Below are 23,819 nucleotides of genomic sequence, written 5' to 3'. Positions count from 1 at the left end.
ACAATACAATTATACAACGGAATACTATACTGCTGTAAAAATAAAGTACCTACATCTATATATATATCAACATAGATGAATCTCAAAAACATGATTTCTAAGAAAAAGTAGGTTGTGTAAGAAAAGTAGGTTGCGTGTGTATGCATATATATGTGTGTATGTATATATACACATATATGTATGCATATATATGTGTGTATGTATATATACACACACATTTAAAGTACATAAAATAACTATGTATGTGTTTATATATATCCACATGTATGTATTTATTATATATATTTTCAAACTATATATATTATAAAAGTATGGATGTATGCTATATTCTCTCAATCTAGTTTTATATGATTCCAATATTTCATAAATTAGTATGATTGGTTACAACCTGTGTTGGTGAGGGTGTGAACAATCTTTTTGGAGGGCAATCTGCATATACACATTTATTGAAACAGTATTGATTACTGTAAATATATGGAAATAATACCCATATGAGTCAATTGGGGATTGGTTAAATAAATTATGATAATTTGAACAGTTTTGAGACATTAAAAACAGGGAGAGTAGTAAAATTGTTACTAACCTGAAAATATTTTTAAGCAAATAAATAAGCAAATAGCAGACCAGCTTATGGTACATTATTCCATTAAAATAGATGCATGAATAAATTATGTATAATACTGAGTAGAGAACATTTAGTAAGATTATACACTAAAATATTTATCTTTATACAAGTTTATGTGTGTATATATATATATATATATATATATATATCTTATATAAGAAATCTCCAAAGACCAAAACATAGGCTCATCTTTAAGAAAATTTTATATGGAATGAACTGAAGTAAATATTTTTAAATGACCATTCGATCTTCAGCTGACTCAAATGGTTCAGAAAATAATATGTCCTTCTACATGAAGAGAGAATGATAACGCAAATGTAGCAAAATGTTAAAACTGGGGAATACGGTGAAGGACACGTGGGGGTTCTTTGTGCTATTTTCAAAACCATTCTGTAATTTTGAGGCTATTTCATAATGGTAACAATGGGAGCTTTTAGGTTTGTTTCATTTTGTTTTTTTTTCCTATGACATGGATTCCCAACCCTACCTAATATTAAGAATTGTGTAAAAAACCTAAATGCAAGTTCTCAGGCCTGGCCCCAATCTACTGAACTAGAATCTTCAGAGAATAGTCTGGGAATCTTAATCTCAGGTGTCTGCTGTGATCTGGCAGGTTTAGAAAACATTACCTGATGACTATGACAACACTTTTTTAAAGAATAAATGAAATAAGAGAAAATGAAACAAAATATAAAATAAAACAAAAATTAAAAAATATAATAAACCAGTGTTGGTGAACACATAAGCAAACAGGAATGCTCATACATTATAGGTGCCAAATTGGGACAATATTTTTCAAGTCCAATTTCTATGCAAGTTAAAAGCATCCATAGTCATGTACAGCAATGACCATTCTAGGAATTTAATACCTTCATATTATTATCAAAAATTTATGTACAAAGAAGTTCAATCAACATTGTGTCTCACAATGAAAACTACAGACAGCCCAATATCCATAAACATGGGAATGGATGTGTGTGTATTATCTTTATTTTGAAGGTAAATATTTGGGCTGATTTAGAGTAAAATGTGAATAGTATAATTCTTGAGGCAGGGATAAAAACGATATTGTCCTTCCACTTTATCTTATTTCTAAATTTTACTGAGGGCTTTTTCTGGCACCTTGGGAGCTTGCTCAGCCCAGGCTTAGGACAACCTAGATGTGCCAGAGATTTTAACATTCCTAGGGTAACATCCACCAATAAAGGACCCACATCTGTGGATAAATGCTCCAGTTTCCCATCTTTTATTGGGATAATTCTGAGGAGCATTGTACATGGTTCCTTAGACTTAGAGGGTCCCCAGCAGGATTGGACCAATTGTCTTTTGGCTATGTCTGTCTCTGGTGCTATATTTTTAAAAAAGCATTTTCATCCTAAAATTATATACAAAATAACATTTCTTATATACTATTTCAATGATTTATGTCTTTTTATCTAAATATTTAGTGTCTGTATTTAAGTGTATAACAGGAATAACACACTTCATTTTTTTCCCAATAGTTAACCAATTATCCCAGCACCATTTCTTCAGTAAACTATCCTTTCCCCACTGATTCAAAATATTTCAATCAGATTACTAATATTTCTCCATATTTGGGTTTGAAAATTGGCTTTCTCTTCTGCTTCATTTGTCCTATATTTATTCTGGTATAATATTGTTTTAATATTGTAGCTTCACAATACTTTTTACCTGTCAGCATAACTTTCCCAAATTACTGTTCTGAATTGTTGGAAGACCTCAGTGTTGCTCTATTTTAGAAGCTATGCTAGAGTCTTTTTGTAAAGTGAAGTTGTACTAATATAATTTAAATATAATTTAGAGGAGATGATAAATTTGTCACAGGTTCTCAAAATCCGAAAATCCACCATCAAGACTCCATTAGACTCACTGCCTCATCTCATTTATAGAAGAGGAAGACGCAATTCTTTAAAAGCTCCAGCAGAAATCAGGACAAAGGCAAATACAAACGACAAAATATTATGACCCGTTTGGTGTCGAGGATGCTAAATAGGAAAATAAATAAATAGATAAACAAACAAACAAATAAATAGATAAATAAATAACGGATGGGCAGTACCCAGTGGTATTGGTGGGGGGAAGGTGGGAATGAGGAGAAAGGTGGCCCCGCCCACAACCCTCTGCAGCACCGCAGGTACGAACCATAATTGGGGATCTGAGCTCACAGTGACGTAGCCCTTACGAGACCTAGAGCCCGCCCTTGGATTAGTCTCTCCTCCCAGTTGCAGTCCTTAGTCGCTTGTGGCTGTTTGCCGGCTCGCTATTGCCTTGAAGACGGGTGAACCTGTACCCAGGAAGGAGGAAGTCGTAGAAGCTGACCCAGATTCTTGGCAGGTTGGAGGGCGCTGACTGGGGAGGGGAGCGGGGGCCTCAGGGCAAAGACCAGAGCGGGTCCAGGACTGGATTCTCTCTATCCCTTCCCCGATGTCCACACGTTTGGTGCAAGAAATGGAGGGCTTGGTGGGAGGAGATCAAGAGGGGCCAAGGGTTAAGAATGGGTACCAGTTGGTATCTCCTAGGAGGTGGGCGATCGGGCGACGCCTGGACGGGAAGGACCAGAAAAGGAGACGGCGAGGAAACGGCCTGATTCCTGCAGGGCGACGGGAGGGGGTGCGCAACGGGTGACCCTGGGTTGGGGATGGTGGACTCTGCATCGGGTCTAGGCCACCGTTCCCGGTATTTCTTCTCCACCCTCCTTCCATTTTGGAGCCGGAAATGGTGGGCTGCGGGAACTCCGGGGAGGGGTAGGGGGCGGGGACCGGGGCGGCTGCTGCAGAGGATAGGGACAGGGATTAGGTCTGGGAAGCACGTCCCTTCTGTGGAGGAGGCAACCGATCGGGCGGGCTACCGACTTCGGGATATAGGCGGGGAACGAGAAACAGTTTCTGGTCCCTGCAGGTCGGTGTAAGCGTGGGCGCTGCCTGCGGACCCTGGGGTAAGCCTGACAAAGCGCTGACGCCTCAGCGGGGACAGGTTTGCAATGCCCACGTTACCTCTTCGCCCTTCATCCATCTTGATGCATAAAATGGTGGGCAGTGGCCCGAGGGTGAGCTCCAGAAAGTCCACGGGGTCCCAAAAGGTCCTGGCAGATACCCAGATTGAAATTCTTTATAAGTGAACCACGTAGCCACCCAGCAAGCTCTTCGGACTCCCCCGCCCCGCAAGTTGTCCATTTGCGTTCAAGAAATGGTAATTAGATGACGGGAAGGACGAGACAGTGGAGATAAGGGGCCTAAAGAAGAGGTGAAACTGGTTTGGAAATAATCAGCTTTGATTTCTTCTGGAAGGCAGGGTAGCGCGTCACAGGGCGGGAAAAGAAGCTGTGAGACAGGATGGAGGAGAAAGAGAAGGCAGCAACATATTTCTAGCAGAGTCCTAAACCAACAACGGAGCTGGTGTCCCCCGATACTGGTCCTTTAATCGAGTGATCAGTCCTGGCCATTGTCGAATTTCTGTCTGCAGGTCTTTAGGTCCGTTGGTGCAGCAGATTTCAAGGCTACGAGAGGAAGACTGCTTCTGATTCCTGCAGGTATGGGAGGTGCCTGGGACCCTTTGGTGTAGGGGTATCAGGGATCAGAACAGAATTTGGGGGACTCCCAGCCCTCCCTGCCCCCCTTAGTGCAGGAGAAACCTGGCCGAGTCTTTAGAAACTGTGGGCCTGTGGCTGGTGAGGGAAGAAGGGAGTAAAGGGGCAAGCTCTGGGGTGCCCCTGGAGGGCATATCAAGATCCCTGGAGGCTAAGACCTGGTTTTTCAGCGACGGTCCAGCCCACTACCTGTCCTACGTTTTTGTGCCAGGAGTGGCCCTGGGAATGATTTTCAGGGAAAATCGTGGGCTTTGGGGCAGGGCTAGATCTGGGGCACCCCTTAGAGGGCACACGAAGTCTCTCAGGTGGGAAAACCTTTGCTCACAGAGCTCTGAATCCTGTTGTTACAAAACATTCAATCCTTTTATCTACTAGGAAGAAGAAACAGGAAAAAAAATCTCAAGATGGAAAATGTCCCCAAGGAAAGCAAAGGAGAGGAGCAGGTTCCAGTGCAGAATGAAGAAGCCCACCCTTTGGGAGGTGGTGAAGGCCAAGAAGCTGGAGGAAACATTAGAGGGGAATGGGCTCCACCTGCCCAGGATTTTAGAGAGGATATGCCCAATAGGCTTGTCAATAACATTGACATCATAGATGGAGATGCAGATGATATGGAAAGGTTCATGGAGGAGATGAGAGAGCTAAGGAGGAAAATTAGGGAGCTTCAGTTGAGGTACAGTCTGCGCATTCTTATTGGAGATCCTCCTCACCACGACCATCATGATGAATTTTGCCTTATGCCTTGAATGCTGAGGTTAATAATCGTAAACCCCCCTGCTTCCCAAACTTGCATTTTCTTGATGTACCCTTTACTGTGAACCTTTCGTGTTCTGTCATTTTTTTGATTAGAGATTTAATTTTCACTTTTGACTTAGTCTGTAAGTTTTTCTGTCAGCAGGGGAGATTTTATCAACTTGCATGGAAAGATGTCTATTACATATTGTAAAGCTAATAAAGCAGTTTAGAAAGCAGTCTGTAGATATACTATCTCATTTAAAAGCATGCATATTATCTATCTATCTATATATATATATATACACATCAGAATGCGTCTTTTTCTTCTTTTCTTTATTTTTTTATCTGTTTTTTCCTCATTTTTCCAAAATGAATACACATGTGTCAGAAAAAAATGTAAGATGCAAATAACTTACCAATCAGCTTATAAAGGGAATGGAGACAATAAATACTTGAGGCACAATTTAAAGACATAAATCTTATATTACCTCTGGATCTCTTATTTAGAAGCACAAACCTGGCAATTATTACAGATATGTTTCTTTAAAATCAGCCTATTCGTCTATAAAATGAAGATAGTACATGCTTTATAGAGCTACTGTGGGAATCAAATGAGGTAATGACCGAACTCTGTGGCTGGCTCAGTCGACACATGCAAGGCCCAGCCCTCTAGGTGTCCTTCATATTTAGGTAAGGACCAAAGGAGTAGGCCTACCAGCAAGTCCAATTGACTGCCAGGTAGGAGACACCTTTCTGCACCTATGCTGCTGTGTCTCCTTTCCCTGGATAATGCCATGACTGCTAGGCACTCCTTCCCCTTCTGCTAGGTTTTCCTCCCTCCACTGGTCCCCACCACTGCTGATGTGCTGGAGTCTTAAAGGTGACAAAGACCCACTGATTTTTTTGCAGCCCTCAGTGGTCTGAATCCCCGGTTTGTCCATTCAGAAATGTGGAGAATGCCCCTTCCTGCTTTAGAGTTATACTTAATTCGGGTGGGTACTTCCCCAGTGCTGCTTAGGGATCCAAACAGCCCTTTGCAGTTTTTCTCAGACTTTTGTCCTCACCCCCCTTCCCCAAGATAAATCTGAGTGACACTCATGATAGTGTGCTCAGAATTCAACTATCTCTTCTATCCTCCCATGAATATGGCCCAGTCTTCTTGGGAGTCCATTTTCTGCATAGACACTGCTACAGGTTTCACTCTTTGCATACACAGGTGTTGTGGGGGTGGCTTTATGTCCCCAAGACTGTTCTGGTCCACACCACCCTCACCGCAGGAGTCCCTGGTAGTCTCTACTCACACCAACCTACATGGATCCAGAGCAGTTTCCCTCTTCCTTTACTTTGATTTTTGCTCTGCTCAATAAACCTGTAATCACAGATCAGTGAAACAGGCTGAGACTGGGGGTCCGGGAGATGGACCCTTGTTTTAGGACATGTTCCACCACCCAGTCATCACTGCTCCCTAACTAGACTGCCCTTCTTACAGTAAATATATTGTCTCATTTGTCCTGGTACCCTCAGTGCCTAGCACAAGGTCTGGTAAGTTGTATGGCACTGCAGGTAATTATAACTGAGTTGAAAGTCCTGCAAGCTGGGCCCAGGTTTGCCTCTGATCATTTGTGAGGAAGTGACTTCTTTTCTCTGCAGACTGTAGCTTGCAATTGAAAAAGGAACACAACGGAGAAAGCATTATACATCAGTTTCAACGCATGGACGTTGTAATTTTAATGTATGTCAGTGTTTATCAACGTGTGTTATAAAGACCAGCTGCATCAGAATCACCTGTGAACTGGTTAAAAATTCAGGAAACTAGGTTTTACTCCACACCCACTGCATCCTACAAGTTCATCAGACATCTCTGGATTTAAAGTGGAGGCCCCAACTTTAGTCCAAGTTTGGACACTCCCCTCCTCATTATACACACACACACACACACACACACACACACACACACACACACACACATCAGACTTTATTTTACCACTAGGCCATCCCCTTTTTAAAGAGACAACTGTTTTATTTTTATGCTGTTATCTTTAGTGCATAGGTTGTAACCTTGGCTGCAGGCTTGAATTACCTCAGATTTTAAAGTGGAGCTCAGGACCCAATTCCAACCTATTGAATCAGACTCATTAGAAGTGAGATCAAAGGATCATTACACTGTAAAAGCACCCACAATGATTCTGATGTACATGTAGAGTTCAGAACAACTGGGTATAATTTGTCACTAAAATATCTTTGGTTTATTTTCTCTGCACTATCCTTGATTGACTGTGTGAGCCTAAGGAAGTCATTTCATTTATCTAGAATGTTTTTCTTGTGAAAGACACATCACAGAGGAGGAATTACACCCCAAAATCAACACATGAGATCCTTTTAAGATAGTAATGTCAGTGCTCCTCGAAGTTTGCTAGCCTATCAAATGCTTCAGAATCACATGTGGAGCTTGTTTAAAATACAGAATCCTAGCCCCACACCCAAGAACCACACTTTGATAATGGTGCCCAGGTAACTGCATTGTTAACAGGCTCCCAGGCAATTCTGATGCACACTGGAGTTTGAGAATTACCCATGCACATATTTTTATCCCAAGTATATTGAGGACAAACCAATAAAATAACTAAAAGAAAATATAGATATATGTTAATCTGAATCCAAGGAAAAGATCAGAGAAGAGAAGGCCTGCCTATCTGAACATTAGAAAAAGAAGAAAAGATGAAACTATAAGGGGAACAATTGGTATATATTATGTAAAAATATTAAATATTCTGTAAAGCAAGACTATAGATAAAAGTTCAAGGGGAGGGTCTGTATGTCGTAATAAGATGAACTGAACATGTAATGCCTTTCACTCTCTTTACAATATGGGGAAAATATAAACAATAAAATTAATAAAAATTACATTCCTTTTGCACATTTAAAACCTTGCTTGAGGGACTTCCCTGCTGGCACAGTGGTTAAGAATCCACCTGCCAATGCAGGGGACATGGGTTCGAGCTCTGGTCCGGGAAGATCCCACATGCCACGGAGCAACTAAGCCCATGCACCACAACTACTGAGCCTGTGCTCTAGAGCCCGCGAGCCACAACTACTGAGCCTGCGTGCCACAACTACTGAAGCCCACGTGCCTAGAGCCCGTGCTCTGCAACAAGAGAAGGCACCGCAATGAGGAGCCTGTGCACTGCAACAAAGAGTAGCCCCCCGCTCACCATAACTAGAGAAAGCCCACGTGCAGCAACGAAAACTCAATGCAGCCAAAAATAAAATTAATTAATTAATAATTTAAAAAAAAACTTGCTTGTAAGAGTCTGTCCTAGCCATTTTGGGTTTATCCATTAACAAAGGGGAGTTTATCTGCTTGTCTCAGGGAAAAGGTGGTAAGGTGAAAATAGGGATAAATACTCATTTGCCACTGAGCCTGCCACTCACCATTGGTATTGGTTTCCTGTGGCTGCTGTTTAAAAAAAAACACACAACAGAAATTTATCCTCTCACAGTTCTGGAGACTGGGAGTCAGAAATCAATGTCTGGGCAGGGCCAGGCTCCCACTGGAAGCTCTACTGGAGAATCCGTTCATTGCAATGTAACCCCTATCAAAGCTACAATAATCAAAATAGTGTGGTACTGGCATAAAGACAGACATATAGGCCAATGAAATAGAATAAACATCCAGAAAAAAGCTCGCACAGATATGGTCATATGATTTTCAACAGGGTGCCAAGACCATAAAATGGGAAAAGGACAGTCTTTTCAACAAATGGTGTTGGGAAAACTGGATATCCACCTGCAAAAGAATGAGGTTGGACCCTTACATTACACCATATACAAAAATTATTTCAAAATGGATCAGAAACCTAATGTAGGAGGTGAAACGGTAAAACTCTTAGAAGGAAACATAGGGGGAAATCTTCATGATTTCTCCCTTTGGAAAAAGAATGTCTATTTTATGCCTATTTCACTACTGAATTTGGAAACATGTAATTTCTTAATTTCACAGGCTCACAACTGGAGAGGAGTTTTGCCTAGGAATGAATTATACCTCAAGTCTCATCCAGACATGATTTAAATGATATTTAGATGAGACCGAACTTGGAGTTGATGCTAGAATGGGTTAATGCTTGGGGCCTGTTGGGATTGGATGAAGTTGTTTGTTTTTTTTTTAATATGAGAAGGACATGAATACTGGGGAGACAGAGGGTTAAATGTTAGGTACTGAACTGTGTCCCATAAATTCATAAGTTAAATCTCTAACCTCCAGTGTAGCTATATTTGGAGATGGGGTCTTTAAGGAGGTAAGTAAGGTTAAATGAGGATATAGGGTGGGGCCACAATCAAATATGCCTAGTATGCTTGTAAGAAGAGGAGGAGAAAAAGGCCAAATGAGGGTATAATGAGATCTGGAGAAAGCAAACCCGCTGACAACTTGATCTTGGAGTTCCAACCGCCAGAACTGTGAGAAATTAAATTTCTGTTGTTAAAGTCACCTAATCTGTGTATTTTGTTATGGAAGACCTAGAAGAAGACCAATACAAGTTATAACACAGATTGATGGCTGCCAGGGACTGGGGGGAGAGGGTAAAGGAGGGAAACTGCTTAGTGAATAAGGAGTTTTACTTTGGGGTGATGGAAATGCTTTGGAACTAAACAGAGATGGTGGTTGCACAACACTGTGAATGTACTAAATACCACTTTATTGTTCTCTTTAAAACGGTCCAATTTTCTAGATTTTTTATTGTGGAAAAATATACATAATATAAAAATTACCTTTTAACCATTTATAAGTGTACAATTCAAGGGCATTAAAGTACATTCACACTTTTGTGGAAGCATCACCACTATTCATTTACAGAAATTTTTCATCATTCCAAACTGAAACTCTGTACCCATTAAACAATAACTTTCCATTATTCCCTTCCCCACAGCTCCTGGTAACCACTATTCTACTTTCTGTCTATATGAATATGACTATTCTAGGGAATTTACATAAGTGGAATCATACAGTATTTGTCTTTTTGTGTCTGGCTTAGCATAATGTTTTCCAGCTTCACCCGTATTATAGCATGTAGCAGAATTTCATTCCTTTTTAAGGCTGAATCATGTTCTATTGAATGTATATACCACATATTATTTATCCATTCATTTCTCAATGAACAACTGTGTTGCTTCTCCCTTTTGACTATTGTGAATAATGCTGCTATGAACATGGGAGTACAGATATCTGTTTAAACCTCTGCCCTCAATTCTTTTTTGAGTATATACCCAGAAGTGGAATTGCTGGAATATATGGTAATTATATGGATTTTTTTAAAGGAAATGACAGTTTCCCACAATAGCTGCACCAATTTACATTTCCACCAGCAGTGTACAACTGTTCCAATTTCTCCATATCCTCACCAACACATTATTTTCTGAGTTTCTTTTTATAGTAGCATCCTAATGGATGTGAAGTCATATCTCACTGTGGTCTGGGTTAGCATTTCTCTAATGTTGAGCATCTTTTTACATACTTTGGCCACTCATATATCTTCTTTGAAGAAATGCCTATTCAAGTTCTTTGTCCAATTATTAGTTGGGTTCTTTTTGTTGTTGTTGAGTTGTATGAGTCCTTTATATAGTCTCGATATTAACCCTTTATCAGATATATGATTTGCAAATATTTCCCAATCCTGTATGTTGCTTATTCACTCTCTTGATAGTGTTCCTTGATGCACAAATTATTTAATTTTGATTAATTCAAATTGTCTTAGTTCTGCTGCTATAACAAAATAATATAGACTGGGTAAATTAAACAATAAATACTTATTTCTCACGGTTCTGGAGGCTGGGATGTCCAAGATCAAGGTTTTGGCAGATTCAGTGTCTAGTGAGAGCTCTCTTCCTGGTTTGCAAATGGCTGATTTCTTGCTGTATCCTTACATGGTGGAGAGAGAGAGAGCTCTGGTCTCTTCCTCTTCTTATATGGACAATGATCCCATCATAAAGGCTTCACCTCTGTGATCTCATCTAAATCTAATTAGCTCCCAAAGGCCCCATCTCCAAATGCCATCATATTGGGGATTAGGGCTTCAATATATGAATTTGGGAAGGACACAAACATTCAGTCCATAGTATTCCACCCCTGGTCCCCAAAATCTCATCTAAATAGTATCTAAATGAGATATGGGTGGGATTCTAGGTGTGATTCATCCTGAGGCAAGATTACTCTCCATCTGTGAACCTGTGAAACTGAATAATTTATGTGCTTCCAAAATACAATGTGGAACAGGTATAGGATAGACATTCTCATTCCAAAGGGAGAAATAGGAGATTAGAAAGGGGTGATGGGGGACTTCCCTGGTGGCACAATGGTTAAGAATCTACCTGCAAATGCAGGGGACACGGGTTCGATCCCTGGTCCTGGAAGATCCCACATGCCGCGGAGCAACTAAGCCCGTGTGCCACAACTACTGAGCCTGCGCTCTAGAGCCCACGAGCCACAACTGCTGAAGCACGTGCGCCTAGAGCCTGTGCTCTGCAACAAGAGAAGTCACTGCAATGAGAAGCCCGTGCACCACAATGAAGAGTAGCCCCTGCTCGCGCAACTAGAGAAAGCCCATGTGCAGCAACGAAGACCCAACACAGCCAAAAATAAATAAATAAAATAAATAAATGTATAAATAAAAAAGAAACGTCACGTGCAAGAAGCACCATTAAAAAAAAAAAAAAAAGAAAGAAAGGGGTGATGGGTCCCAAGCAGGTCAAAACCTAGCAAGGTAAATCCCATTACATCTTAAGGCATGAGAATAAACCTCTTTGGTTCCATGCTCTGTCCTTTGAAGTTTTGTTATTTTTCTGAAAAGTTCATCAGCCACTGCTTCATGTTTATTCCTGCACAGTGTCTTCTCAAAGCTCTTGTTTATTTTTTTTAGTTTTGAGTGTGCTATTGCTGTATTCACTGTTCTAAGATACATACTTTAAATGGGAAATGCCTGAGAGATCTCCTTCTAACCCCTCCTTGTTATTCGAATGTGACCTCAATAGGTTTCCAATATGTTCACTTTCCCTCTGACATGGGACACGACACCCAGAAAGGTCTTCCTGGCATTGAAGGACAAAAGGCCACTGAATGTAGTAAAACCTGACTCTTGATCAGTAATGCTTTCAGAGAAAAATTTTGATCAAAAGTGTGAAAATATGAAAACTAATAAACAAAAACCTCTTTTAAAATGGACTCAGGGAGCCAGAACGGAAAGCTCTCATGCCCTACCACTCAAAGTCAATTGCAGACCCAACAGAAAGAGAAGTAACTTTACATCCCCAATAGGAAGAAGGTTACTACTTTACTACCCAGCAGGAAGAAGGAAGAATATCTCCTTGCCTGGTACAGCTCAGCCAATGAGAGATTGTCACAGCTCAGCCAGTGAAAAGCCACTACACTTTGAACTCTCAATTTCCTCCAAAGGACTCTTTGTATATAACAGCTCCTCCCAACTCCCCCTTCTACTCTATTAAAGAGCATTCCTCTCCTCTGTTCTCCAGACTTTGCCTGTGGTTTGCCATAGCTTACATGTCCCGAATTGCAATTCTTTGCTATTTCTGAATAAATCTATTCTGTTGGAAAAATAACTGGCTGTTTTGGGACTTCTCTGGTGGTCCGGTGGGTAAGACTCCATGATCCCAATGCAGGGGACCAAGGTTCGATCCCTGGTCAGGGAACTAGATCCCGCATGCATGCTGCAACTAAGAGTTCACATGCCACAAGTAAGAAGCCCACACACCACAACTAAAGATCCCGCATGCCACAATGAAGATCCCACATGCTGCAACTAAGACCCGGTGCAACCTAAAAAATAAATAAATAAATATGTAAAAAGTTAAAAACTGGCTGTTTTATTGTTTTAGGTCAACAGCACCAATTATCTAACTATTTTGTTTGTGCTTTGGGTGCCATATTCAATAAATAATTGCCATATTCAATGACATGAAGTTTTTCCCACCTTTTTCTTCCTTGGTGTTCAAAGTTTTAGTTCTCATGTTGAGATCGTTGATCCATTTTGAGTTAATTTTTATAAACGGTGTAAAGTAAGGGTCCAACTTCATTAATTTGCATGTGGATATCCAGTTTTCCCAGCACTATTTGTTGAAAAGGCAGTTTTCCCCCCATTGAATAGAAAGTAACTGGAATGAGAAATTCACTAGAGCACCTCATTGGTGGACTGGCTGATGAAACAGTCAGTGATATTGAAGATAAGCGAATAGAGATTTTTGAGTCTGAGAAACAAAAAATAAATAAAAAATGAAGAAAAGTATACAGACACAGAGAACCTTGAGACACCATCAAGCATACCAACATAGACATAATGAGAATACCAAAAAGAGATGAGAAAGAGAAAATGTCAGGAAAATACATTCGAAGATCAAATATGATGAAAAACACTAATCTATAACTGACTTCTAATCAGAAATCATGGTGATCAGAAGAGAGTGACACATCATTTTCAGAATGTGGAAACAAAATGACTGTCAACCAAAATTCCTTAACCAGAAAACTCTCCTTTAAAATTAAGGATTAATTAAGACTTTCCCAGATAACAAATACTGAGAGAATTTTAAAATATTTAGTACTGTTCTATAAGAAATACTAAACAGAATCCTTCAGGTTGAAATGAAAGGACACTAGATGGTAACTTGAGTCCACATGAAGAAATGAAGAGCACTGGCAAGATAACTAACTAGGTAAATATAAAAGACAGAGTGGTAGGCCAAATAATGGCCTCCCAAAATATATGCATGTCCAAACTCTGTAACCTATGAATGTTACCCTATATGGCAAAAAGGGACTTTACATTTGTGATTAAGTTAAGGATCTTGAGATGCAGAGATTATTTGGATTATCTGGGTGGACCCTAAATGCAATCACAAGGGTTCTTATAAGAGAGAGACAGAAGGAAATTTTAAGCAGAAGAGGAAAAAAGTGATGTGATGATGGAAGCTGGGAGACATTTGAAGATGCTATGCTACTGGCTTTGGCGATGGAGGAAGGGGACACAGTCAAGGAATACAGCCCTAGAAGCTGGAAAAAGGCAAGAAAATGGATCCTCTCCTAAAGTCTCCAGGGGCAGTATAGCTCTGCTGATACCTTGGTTAAACCCCATGAAATTATTTCAAATTTATGAACTCCAGAATTATAAGAGAATAAACTTCTGTTGTTTTAAGCCAGTAAATTTGTTGTACTTTGTTACAGCAGCAATAGAAAATTAATAGACAGTATATGTATATTTGTTTATAACTCTTTCCTCTCCTATTTGATTTAAATAGGATAATTATAAAACAGTGTTCATGGGCTTATGATGGCTAAAGATGTGGTTTCCATGACAATAATACCACAAAGGAGGAAGGAGGGAATGCAGGTATATCAGAACAAACATTTTTATACCATTGAAATTAAGTTAGAATTGACAAAAGTAGATTGTTTTAATCTAAGATATTAATTTTAATCCCTAGGGTAACCACTAAGAAAATATTTTTTTAAATATTGTTAAAGAAGCATCAAGATAATTAAAATGGCACAAAGATATTTTTCTATCTTTAAAAAAGAATCAATAGTGGAGAAACAGAGGAACAAAAAAGGCAGAAGACATATAAAAACAGATAATAAAATGGCAGATATAAATCCTACCTTATCCATGTTTATATTAAATGCAAATTGATTAAATGCTCCATTCGAAGGGAAAAATTTAGCAGAAAGGGAAAAAAATCATTATCCAATTATACACTATCTAGAAGAAAAACATTTTAGGTTCAAAGAAAGAAATAGAATGAAAGTGAAAAGACAGAAAAATATATACCATGCAAAGGGCAACAAAAAAGGAGTGGCTATTTTTAATAGCAGATAAAATAGACTTTAATACAAAAAATGTTACTGGAGAACAAGAAAGGTGTTTATAATGATAACAAGATCAATCCATAAGGAATATAAAAAAATGAACATATATGAACATCAAAATACTTAAAGCAAAAACTGACAGAGTAAAAGGAAAAAACAGACACTTTGATGATAACAACTGCAGACTTAAAAAAGACAATATCAAAATTTGATGTAACAAGTAGAAAGAATATCAACAAAGAAATAGGACAATTGAATAAAACTACAAACCAACTAGAATAACAGACACCTACAGAATACTCCAAGCAACATCAGAATATACATTCTTGTCAAGCACCCATGGAGCATTCTCCTGGATAGATCATATACTAGGCCATAATAAAATCCTATATAAACTTAAAAGGATTGAAATCATACAAAGAATATTCTCTGATCATAATGGAATTAAATTAGTAATCAACAACATAAGGAAATCTGGAAAAGCTACAAATACATAGAAATTAAACAGTATACCTCCATTTAATCAGAAGAAATCATAAGAGAAATTATAAAGTACTTTGAGATGAATAAAAACAAAAACACAACATACCAAAACATATGGGATGTAGTTAAACAGTGCTTAGAGGGAAATTTATAGCTTTAAATTCTTATATAAAGAGAGATGAAAATCTGAAATCAATCATTTAAATTTCTACCTTAAAACACTAGAAAAAGAAAAGCAGCTTAAACCCAAAGAAATCAGACAATTAGAGTAGATATAAATGAAATAGAGAATAGAAAAACAATGGAGAACATTATTAAAACGAAAAGCAGCTTCTTTAAAAATATTTTTTTTTAAAAAACCTACAAACCTATAAGTAGACTGCCAAGGGAAAAAGGATGAGGATTCAAATTAATGAAATCAGGAATGAAACAGTGGACATCACTCTCAATTCTATGGGTTTAAAAAGGATTATAGGATAATACTATGAACAACTGTATGACAACAAATAAGACCAGATAGATGAAATGGACAAATTCACATAAAGACACAAACTACCAAACTTGACAAATAGAAATAGAAAGAAAAGTAACATTACTGAAAGTGGCAGGGTATGGAACTCCAGGACTTCATCCCCTGGCCCCCAAAAGCAATTAATAAACTGGTAAAAACTATCAGAATCAACTTTTGCAGAACTCTGGAATCTAGTCAAAAAAATTACAACTGGGGGAAATTTGGTGCAGAAAGAAGCTCCTGCTTTGTGGCAAGAAATGTTAAACTGCCTGTTTACCATCATCCATGCCCCAAATTGGCAGTAGTTTGTGGATGGCAGCCCACTATCCTGGTTAAGATTGCTAGTGACAGGAGGAGGAATTTGGATCCTATTCTCATAGAATTGTGTTTGATCTTGATCTGTCTGGTGGCGGCCTCAAGGACAAGCACAAAATTTCCCTTTGTCACAGTAGACTGAGAGCATTCCCAGGACTGGAGCTGGAACAGTAGTTTCCTGGGTGGCATTTGCCAAAAGTATTTAAAGTCATAGGTATTGGCCACAGCAGCCTGGGGCAAGGAACAACATTTGGGATAAGCAAGAGACAGACTGAGAAGCCTAGGTAGGAAGCGTTAGGGAAAAGAGATACATGGCGAAACAAGCACTTTTAAACACTCACATATACTGGGGAATCAAGAAGCTTATGTACATGCCCGAGATTGAACACATGCTGAGAAAAGGCCACAGAAGACCCTAAGCATTCACCTTAGTTGGCCTTCAGGCTCTGCACATGCAGAAAGTAAAGCATTTAAAAAGTGCTCCAGCGCAGAGCTCATCTGTAAAGACTGGGAAAGTAGTTTCTTTTTTCTTTCGTTGGCTGTAGGCATTTAAAGTAACTCTGTCCGAACACCAGTTGACCACTGAGCTAATGAAACACAGACTTCAGTGGCCAAATATGACCAAAAATGCAGAATTTAAAAAAGTATTTTTTAAAAGTCTCTAAACAAGGAAACAATAACCCACAACAGAGAGCAACAAATCCTGTGAAGTGGGGGAATCTGATTTCTAGAGTTGACACTTGCTAATATTCAAAACACTCAGATTCCAACACAAATTATGAGGTATATAAAGAAATGAGAAAGTATGCTCCATTCACAGGAAATTTAAAAAATTATTAGAAACTGACTGAGAAAGTTCATGTATTGGACTAACTAGGCAAAGATTTAGATGAATTGTCTTAAATATGCTCAAAGAGCTAGAGGAAACCCTGGACAATGGACTAAAGGAAATGAGAAGAATGCCTCAGAAGATATAGAATATCAGTAGAGAGATAGAATATAAAGAGAATGAAACTATGAAAAGAAACTAAACAGAACTTCTGGAGCTTAAAAGTACAATAACTACAATGAAGAGCTCAGTAGAGGGGTTCAACAGCATGTTTGAGCAGGGAGAAGAATGAATAAGCTAACTTGAGGACAGGTCAATTGAGATCCTTCAGTCTGAGCAGCAGAAAGTGAAAAGAATGAACAAAAATGAACAAAACCTAAGAGACCCATGAGACACCATCAAGCATACTAACATATTCATGATGGGAATCCAAGAAGCAGAAGAGAGATAGAAAGGGGCGGAAATAATTTTTGAACAAATAATGGATGAAAATTACTCAAATTAGAAGAGAGACAATAATCTGTGCATCCAAGAAGTTCATTAATTCCAATCAGGATAAACTTAAAGAGATCCAAACCAAGACATCGTATAGTCATATCATCAAAACCAGATATATGGCACTACACTGTAGCAACTATAATATTATCAATTTTCTAGTTTTTGAGTTGGGTCGTGGTTTCACAAGTGTGAAAGAGGAAAGGGAAGGGAAGGGATGGAAGGAAAGGAAAGAGGGTCAACACGGGTCAATGATAAGAGTAAGCTGTGAACCAAGGATTTTGATGAATCTGTTCATCCATGGTCCATAATTTTAAATGTTTTAATGCATCCTTTTTTCTTTTTTAACATTTTAGCTGTCTGACATTCTCTCTAGATGAGAATAGGTTAAATGTTGGAGTGCAAGTTTCCAGTGTGGAGAGAAGTGAACAGAGAAGGTGAGAAGTAAGTTGGTAAAATCAGTTTGGGGTTATGGATTTTGAGGTCCCTCAGGGACATTCAGGTGGTGGTGTCCAATAGACAGTTGGCAAAGAAGGTCTGAGACTCAAGGGAGGGAATAACCTGGATATGTAGATTTGGGAATCATCTGTGTTTAGAGGGAAATGAACAGAGACCAGCCAGGAAGAGAGAACACGTGGGCCGAGAAGAGCAGAGGCTCAGGACATAGCTGCTACTAAAGGAGGCAGCGCAGCTTCCTGGCGGACACCACCACCAGCGCTCTGGAGTCAGGCGGAGCTGGTCTTGAAAGCGGGCTGTGGGGCTCCGTGTGGAGCGCTCTTGAAGAAGTAGGGTACCCTCCCTGTGATCAGCTGTCACAACTGGGGATAAAGGGCATCTCAGAGGGATGCTGAGCGAGAACCTGAGAGGCGCCAGGTAAAGCACCTGCAGTCAGGAAGCCTCCCCTGACCTGCTCTGTCGGTAACTCCTCCTTCTCCAACCACCCCGCCCCCCCACAGTCCTCAGCTGTACGGTCCTTCTGGGATGGGGGTGACGGGCGGGGTGCAGGGGGAGACCGAGCTCCGGTGACGTGGCGCTCACGTGACTGGCCGGGCACCCTGCAATCGGGTCCCGGCGCCGTCCGCTCGCGTTGCCCGCGCGGAACCAGCTCCCGGAGCTGCCCAGGCGGCGGGCGAGGGGCGAGCGGGCTTAGGCGAGCCAGAGGAGGCGCAGGCCCGGCCCGGGCGCTGCAGGTCAGTGTGAAGGTGGGCGCAGCTGGCGGCCCGGGTGGGGGTGGAAGCGGGTGGGACTAGGATCCGGGAGCAGCGAGGAGAGGGGAAGGGGTCCCGAGATGGGTGAGGAGGGGCACGGGGCGCGGCGTGGGCAGGTGGGGAGGGAGGACCCTGCAACTGGCCCCGCCGCCTCCTCGACGCCCCTCCTCTGCGCCCTCCATCCATTTTCTAGCCTGAAATGGGGTTGGGGGGACCGGGCGGGGGAGCAGTGCGACCGTGAAACGTAGACAAATTCTGCAAATAACCCCCCTCTCACACTCTGAGCCTATGAGGAAATATTGACCTCAGCGTAAAGGGGTGGGGGCGGGGCGGGATGCCTGCCGGGGAGGGGTCCCAGCGACCCAAACAGTTTGTAAAGCATCCTGGTCTGGTCCTGAGGCCTGACAAAAAGATATGGCGACTGAGGTGCGGGGTCAGGGGAGGTGGGGGAGGCAACGGTGGATGAGGAGGGCCCCGATTGCGTCCTCAGAGCGCCCAGCCCCTTCTGTCTGTCTGCAGGTCTGTGAGGCTGTTTTTCCCAGCATTCTGCTAGGCTACAATAAGAGGAGAAATTTGTCCAGATCCCTGCAGGTCAGTGAAGGAGAGGGCACTGGACAGGGACCCAGAGGGGTGGGGAGTGTGGAGGGCACGGCCCGGGCAGAATTGGGGGCCCCACTGCCCACTTCCCAACACATTTACACACACTCTGCCATGCTGAGCAAGCGTAGGGAAAAATGGCAGGGTCTGTCTGGGAAATGGTTGGCTCACGTGTGCACGAGGAATGGTGGGGTAGAGGGTGGGAAGAAGGCACACTAGGAGGGCCGGGCCAGGTCCGGGGACCCCTGACAAGGGGCGAGAAGCGACTGCTACTATCCGGACCTGCATTCCATCCCCAAGCCCTCAGTCTTCCTTCTTTACTCTTTGTCTTCTCTTCCCCCTGCCCCATCCCCAGGACAGGAAAAGGAGGGGACACTCAACATGGAAAAACTCTGCAGTGAAAATGAAGGAAAGCCTGAGAACCAAGGCAAGATGGAAAACAAAGAACAGCCACTGGATGCGGGAAAGCCGGGAGTAGCTTGTACTGTGGAAGACAAGGAAAAGTTAGAAAACCAGGGAAGGACAGATCTCAAGGGAAAGACAGAAGATGAGGAAGTACTAAAGGATAAGGAAAAGCCAGAGAGTGAGGCAAAGCCAAAAGAAAGAAATCCAGAGAGCCAAGGAAAGCCAGTGAGTGAGGGAAAACCAAAAGAAGGAAAACCAGAGAGTGAGGGAAAGCCAGTAAGTGAGGGAAAGCCAGTGAGTGAGGGAAAGCCAGTGAGCGAGGGAAAGCCAAAAGAAGAAAAGCCAGCCAGCGAACCAAGGGCTGCAGGAAAGCGCCCAGCTGGGGATGATGTACCCAGGAAGGCCAAAAGAAAAACCAACAAGGGGCTGGCTCAGTGTCTCAAGGAATACAAGGAGGCCATACACGATATGCATTTGAGCAATGAAGAGATGATAAGAGAATTTGACGAGATGGCCAGGGTGGAGGATGAGGTGAAGAAAACCAGACAGAAATTGGGGGGATTTATGTGGATGCAAAAAAGTTTACAGGACCCCTTCCACCCGAGGGGCCCAAGGGAACTCAGGGGTGGCTGCAGGGCCCCACAAAGGGGCTTTGAAGACATTCCTTTTGTGTAGTGCCCCTGGCAGGCCTTTGCAAGGCCTTGTGCTTTATTTAACCTTATGCTAATACTATGCTTTAGGCATCACTCTTGTTATCAACAACCTTTTGATCCAACTAGAGTACTCTGTCAGTAGGGGATTTTTACCCATGTGCATTACAAAGGCATTATGATTCTTGGAAAAATAAAGCAGCTTATAATATCATCTACAGAATCGGTCCACTTTTGTAAAAGAACAGAATTTTATATAGTACATCTATGCACAGGAAAAATAGAAAACTTTGTTCACTAAAAGGTTAACAGTGGTTTTATGAGTTGTGAGATTGTGGGTGATTTATTTTCTTTGTTTTCTTTCTACTCATCTGTTTAATTTTTCCTAAGGAACACAGATTACTTTTCTTATAAAGAAATGCTAAAATATAAAAAAGGAAAGCAATACATAAAAAGCAATACAAAGAACTGTTTACTGAGTTTATGAAGGCAGTGGAGACACTGTAAATTCTTGTTGTCAGAACTTAAAATGTTATGTAAAACTCACATTACTTCTGGACTTGTATCTGGAGGAATCAACTTGGCAGTTATAACAGATCAATTGCTATAAAGAGCAGTCTTGTCATCTGTGAAATGGGGATAATAATTGCCTCACAGGATTGTGGAATGGATTAGATGAGGTACTGAGTATGTAAGCTGTGTTAGGCTGGCTTCTACCTTTTCCCCTATACTAGCAGGACCAGGACCCCATCAGACACTTGGAAGAGGGTTGATGTACATCTCACCTATGCCCAGGAATAAGTTCCAGGAAGCCAAAAGGTGGGTACAACCCTCCCCTGGGTATTGCCATGTCTGCTGGGCACTGTGCCACTTCTCATGAGTCCTCCATCTTCTTAAGGTCCTCACTGCTGCTGATGGACTGATGTCCTCAAGATGACAAAGCTCAATTGATTTCCCTGGAGTCCCCAGTGAGCCCTAAACCTGCCCCACACCATGACACCGATTGAAGTGAGGATAAAGCCCTTTTCTTCACTTTAGAGTTATACTTATCCAAGTGGTAATACCTCAGTGCTCCTTTGGTCACTAATGGATTTCAGATTTTACATACAGCCATCTTTCCATCAGATTCAGATATGGGAAGCTGGGATAAAATTTGAGTGGCGCACACTGTGCTTTTCTCATCTGTCAGTACCTTCTCTGCTCCATTCCTTTTTCCTTAGAGGAAATTATCTCCTAGGAGACTCCTGCCAGGTCCTGCATTACAAGGTTAGCACACCTACCCATACTTGTGGTTTTTAGAGCATTGCTACTCAAATAGTGGTCCATGGACCAGCTGCATCAGCATCATCTGAGAGATAGAAATGCAGGATCTCAGGTCCCCATCCTAGACCTACTGATTCAGAATCTTTATTAAAACAAGGTCTTCAGGTGATTCCTGTGCACTTTAAAGTTTGCAAAGCACTGGTTTATAAGGAGACTCTCCTTAGCCTCCCACTCCCACCATCATGTGAAATATGTGCCTAAAAGGATAAATACATGTGCTACATGTATTTATAAGATACATCCTGCAGATTATTAAGTAGGCCTGTGTTTGTTGAACTGCAGTTCCACATCCCCAACAGTAGTAGAACCTGAAACAAATTCAGTGAGTCAATACCTGAAATTGTTTAATGAAGTAGGGTAGAATAGCATTGGTTAGAGCTAAACAGTAAATATCAGATTGTATCCCAGGTAGGTAGGGTGAGTATTGTTTTGTGAAAATAGTATTTCACTTATATATGTACGTATGTTTGTACACCTTGAGTTGTGATGAAAAATATCTGATTGTGGGCTAAATTTTTTAAAAATTGAGAAACACTGCTTTGGACTCTGCTTCTCAAAGCACAATTTGTCCTTTTTATCCTGGTACCTCTAATGCCTAGCACAGTGCCTGTCAAGTAATAGGGTCTTAATAAATTTGTAAATGATGATAGCTGAGTTAGGCATTCTTGCCTCAGATCATTCCAGGTCTAGATAAATAACTGTGGACTCTATTTCTCTAGCAGGGTTTACTTGCAGTTCCAAATGAAACGCCATGTAGAAGGGTTTGTACCACAAATTTAACCCTATCTCATTTCATTAATGCATGCATGTTTTTAAAGTGTGCAAATTTGCCACGATAAAATCACCAGAGGACTTTGTTGAAAATGTGAACTCCTGACCCCCACTTCGGAGCCACTGAGTGGAGCGCTGGAATCTCCATTTTTAACAAGCTTCCTAGGTGATTCTGATTCACACTAAAGGCTAATGTCCACTGACATATATTCATTATGATTGCAGTTGTATTAAGTGTAAACCATAAGGTGAGCAGAAGAGTTGCAATGTTTACTTGGTGGGTGTGGGGGAGAGCTGAAGGCCTTTGTAAGGTATAAAATTTGGGAGTAAGAATCCATAAAGGCAAGGATTAATATATCTACTGAAGAGAACCTGAAACTGTTTTTAGAGCAAATCATGACTATAAACAAAGGCAAATGGAAGGCATCTCATAAGATGGTGTATTTCCTTCTTTAGATGCCATAACTGTGACAGCTAAACGGTTCCATTGCTAAAGAAGACTCATGGGACCTCAAATGTCAAACCTTGCAAATCTGTAGTTTAGCACAGGGGGGAAAAAAGGATGCAATGTAGCAACAGCATTGAGGATATGCCTCACAGCCAAGAGCTGTCTCATACCCAGGGATCTCAAGTGGCCAGATGCAAGCTCCAATTGCCTTGCCTCTCTATAAGAGCCCTGGAAATATGCACTTCTTTTGGAATAGGAACCACTGATGTGTTCACAGAGTACCTTAGAACCAGAGAGCACAAAATGGAGTCTCAGCCCAGGATTCTCTTGCAGTGATGGTTACGTAGGCATATTCTTGCTATGTTGTAGCTCTTCAACAGCAGAGCTCTTGGTGGGGATGTTCACCAAGACCAGGTGCAAACGATCAACCTTTTTGTTACCAATAAGCAAAGCTGACAAGCTGGTACAAACCATCCAAACTCCTTGGACCAATGGTTCTAAAACAACACTCTTAGTATGTTTCATGCCTTTACCATGAGTCAGTAACTCACAGGTGCATTTCTTATTTTAGTAGACCAGCTTGGGCAAATCCCAGTCTTGCTGGAATTAACCCTCTAAAAACAATATGCCTTTTACCCTCCTCCTCACAGTGTAATAACAGCTGAATAGGGGTACCCTTTCTCACTGCAGGCACAACTCCCAGTGAGTACTGCTAACATGGCCCTCGCTTATTTGCTAGAAATCTCTCCATCTTCCCATTGGGATTCAGTCTCCACCCTCCTCCACCCTGCTCTACATCCCAGGGAATCTGACCTGTATTGATTACATCAAAGGGCTCCCTTGTCCTTTGGGAGTAAGTGGTGGACAATGTGGTCAGGAACTTTACTTCCCAGCTTGTTCCCTGTAGTGTCACCAGATGCTGACTGAGTCTCTTCTCTAAAGTTTCCTGGGG

The 23,819-nt window shown here is 41.2% G+C and overlaps 2 protein-coding genes across 7 annotated transcripts; both read left to right on the top strand.

Annotated features, from left to right (window-relative positions):
* The first annotated feature begins 2,844 nt into the window (after positions 1–2,844).
* BEX5 (brain expressed X-linked 5) lies at positions 2,845–5,203 on the top strand. 4 transcript variants are annotated; one of them, XM_036840100.1, is made up of 3 exons: positions 2,845–2,980; positions 4,109–4,175; positions 4,608–5,203. In XM_036840100.1, exon 3 carries the CDS (start codon positions 4,637–4,639, stop codon positions 4,973–4,975), a length of 339 nt encoding a protein of 112 aa, XP_036695995.1. In that variant the 5' UTR covers positions 2,845–2,980; positions 4,109–4,175; positions 4,608–4,636; the 3' UTR covers positions 4,976–5,203. The 4 variants fall into 4 exon arrangements, with proteins under 4 accessions (XP_036695995.1, XP_036695994.1, XP_036695997.1 ...); XM_036840099.1 differs by lacking the exon at positions 2,845–2,980 and adding an exon at positions 3,015–3,256; XM_036840102.1 differs by lacking the exon at positions 2,845–2,980 and adding an exon at positions 3,478–3,581.
* A 13,319-nt stretch (positions 5,204–18,522) lies between these two features.
* Positions 18,523–20,555, top strand: LOC118888617 (transcription elongation factor A protein-like 4). 3 transcript variants are annotated; one of them, XM_036839891.1, is made up of 3 exons: positions 18,523–18,655; positions 19,193–19,264; positions 19,631–20,555. In XM_036839891.1, the coding sequence occupies exon 3, from the start codon at positions 19,652–19,654 to the stop codon at positions 20,348–20,350; it is 699 nt and encodes a 232-aa protein (XP_036695786.1). In that variant the 5' UTR covers positions 18,523–18,655; positions 19,193–19,264; positions 19,631–19,651; the 3' UTR covers positions 20,351–20,555. The 3 variants fall into 3 exon arrangements, with proteins under 3 accessions (XP_036695786.1, XP_036695784.1, XP_036695785.1); XM_036839889.1 differs by having other exon boundaries at positions 19,626–20,554; XM_036839890.1 differs by having other exon boundaries at positions 18,523–18,667; positions 19,626–20,539.
* Positions 20,556–23,819: the final 3,264 nt, after the last annotated feature.

Source organism: Balaenoptera musculus, chromosome X, assembly GCF_009873245.2.
Source record: "Balaenoptera musculus isolate JJ_BM4_2016_0621 chromosome X, mBalMus1.pri.v3, whole genome shotgun sequence".
Classification (NCBI taxonomy): Eukaryota; Metazoa; Chordata; class Mammalia; order Artiodactyla; family Balaenopteridae; genus Balaenoptera; species Balaenoptera musculus.
Note: the sequence above shows the minus strand (reverse complement) of the source record. Positions and strands in the feature narration are given on the sequence as shown.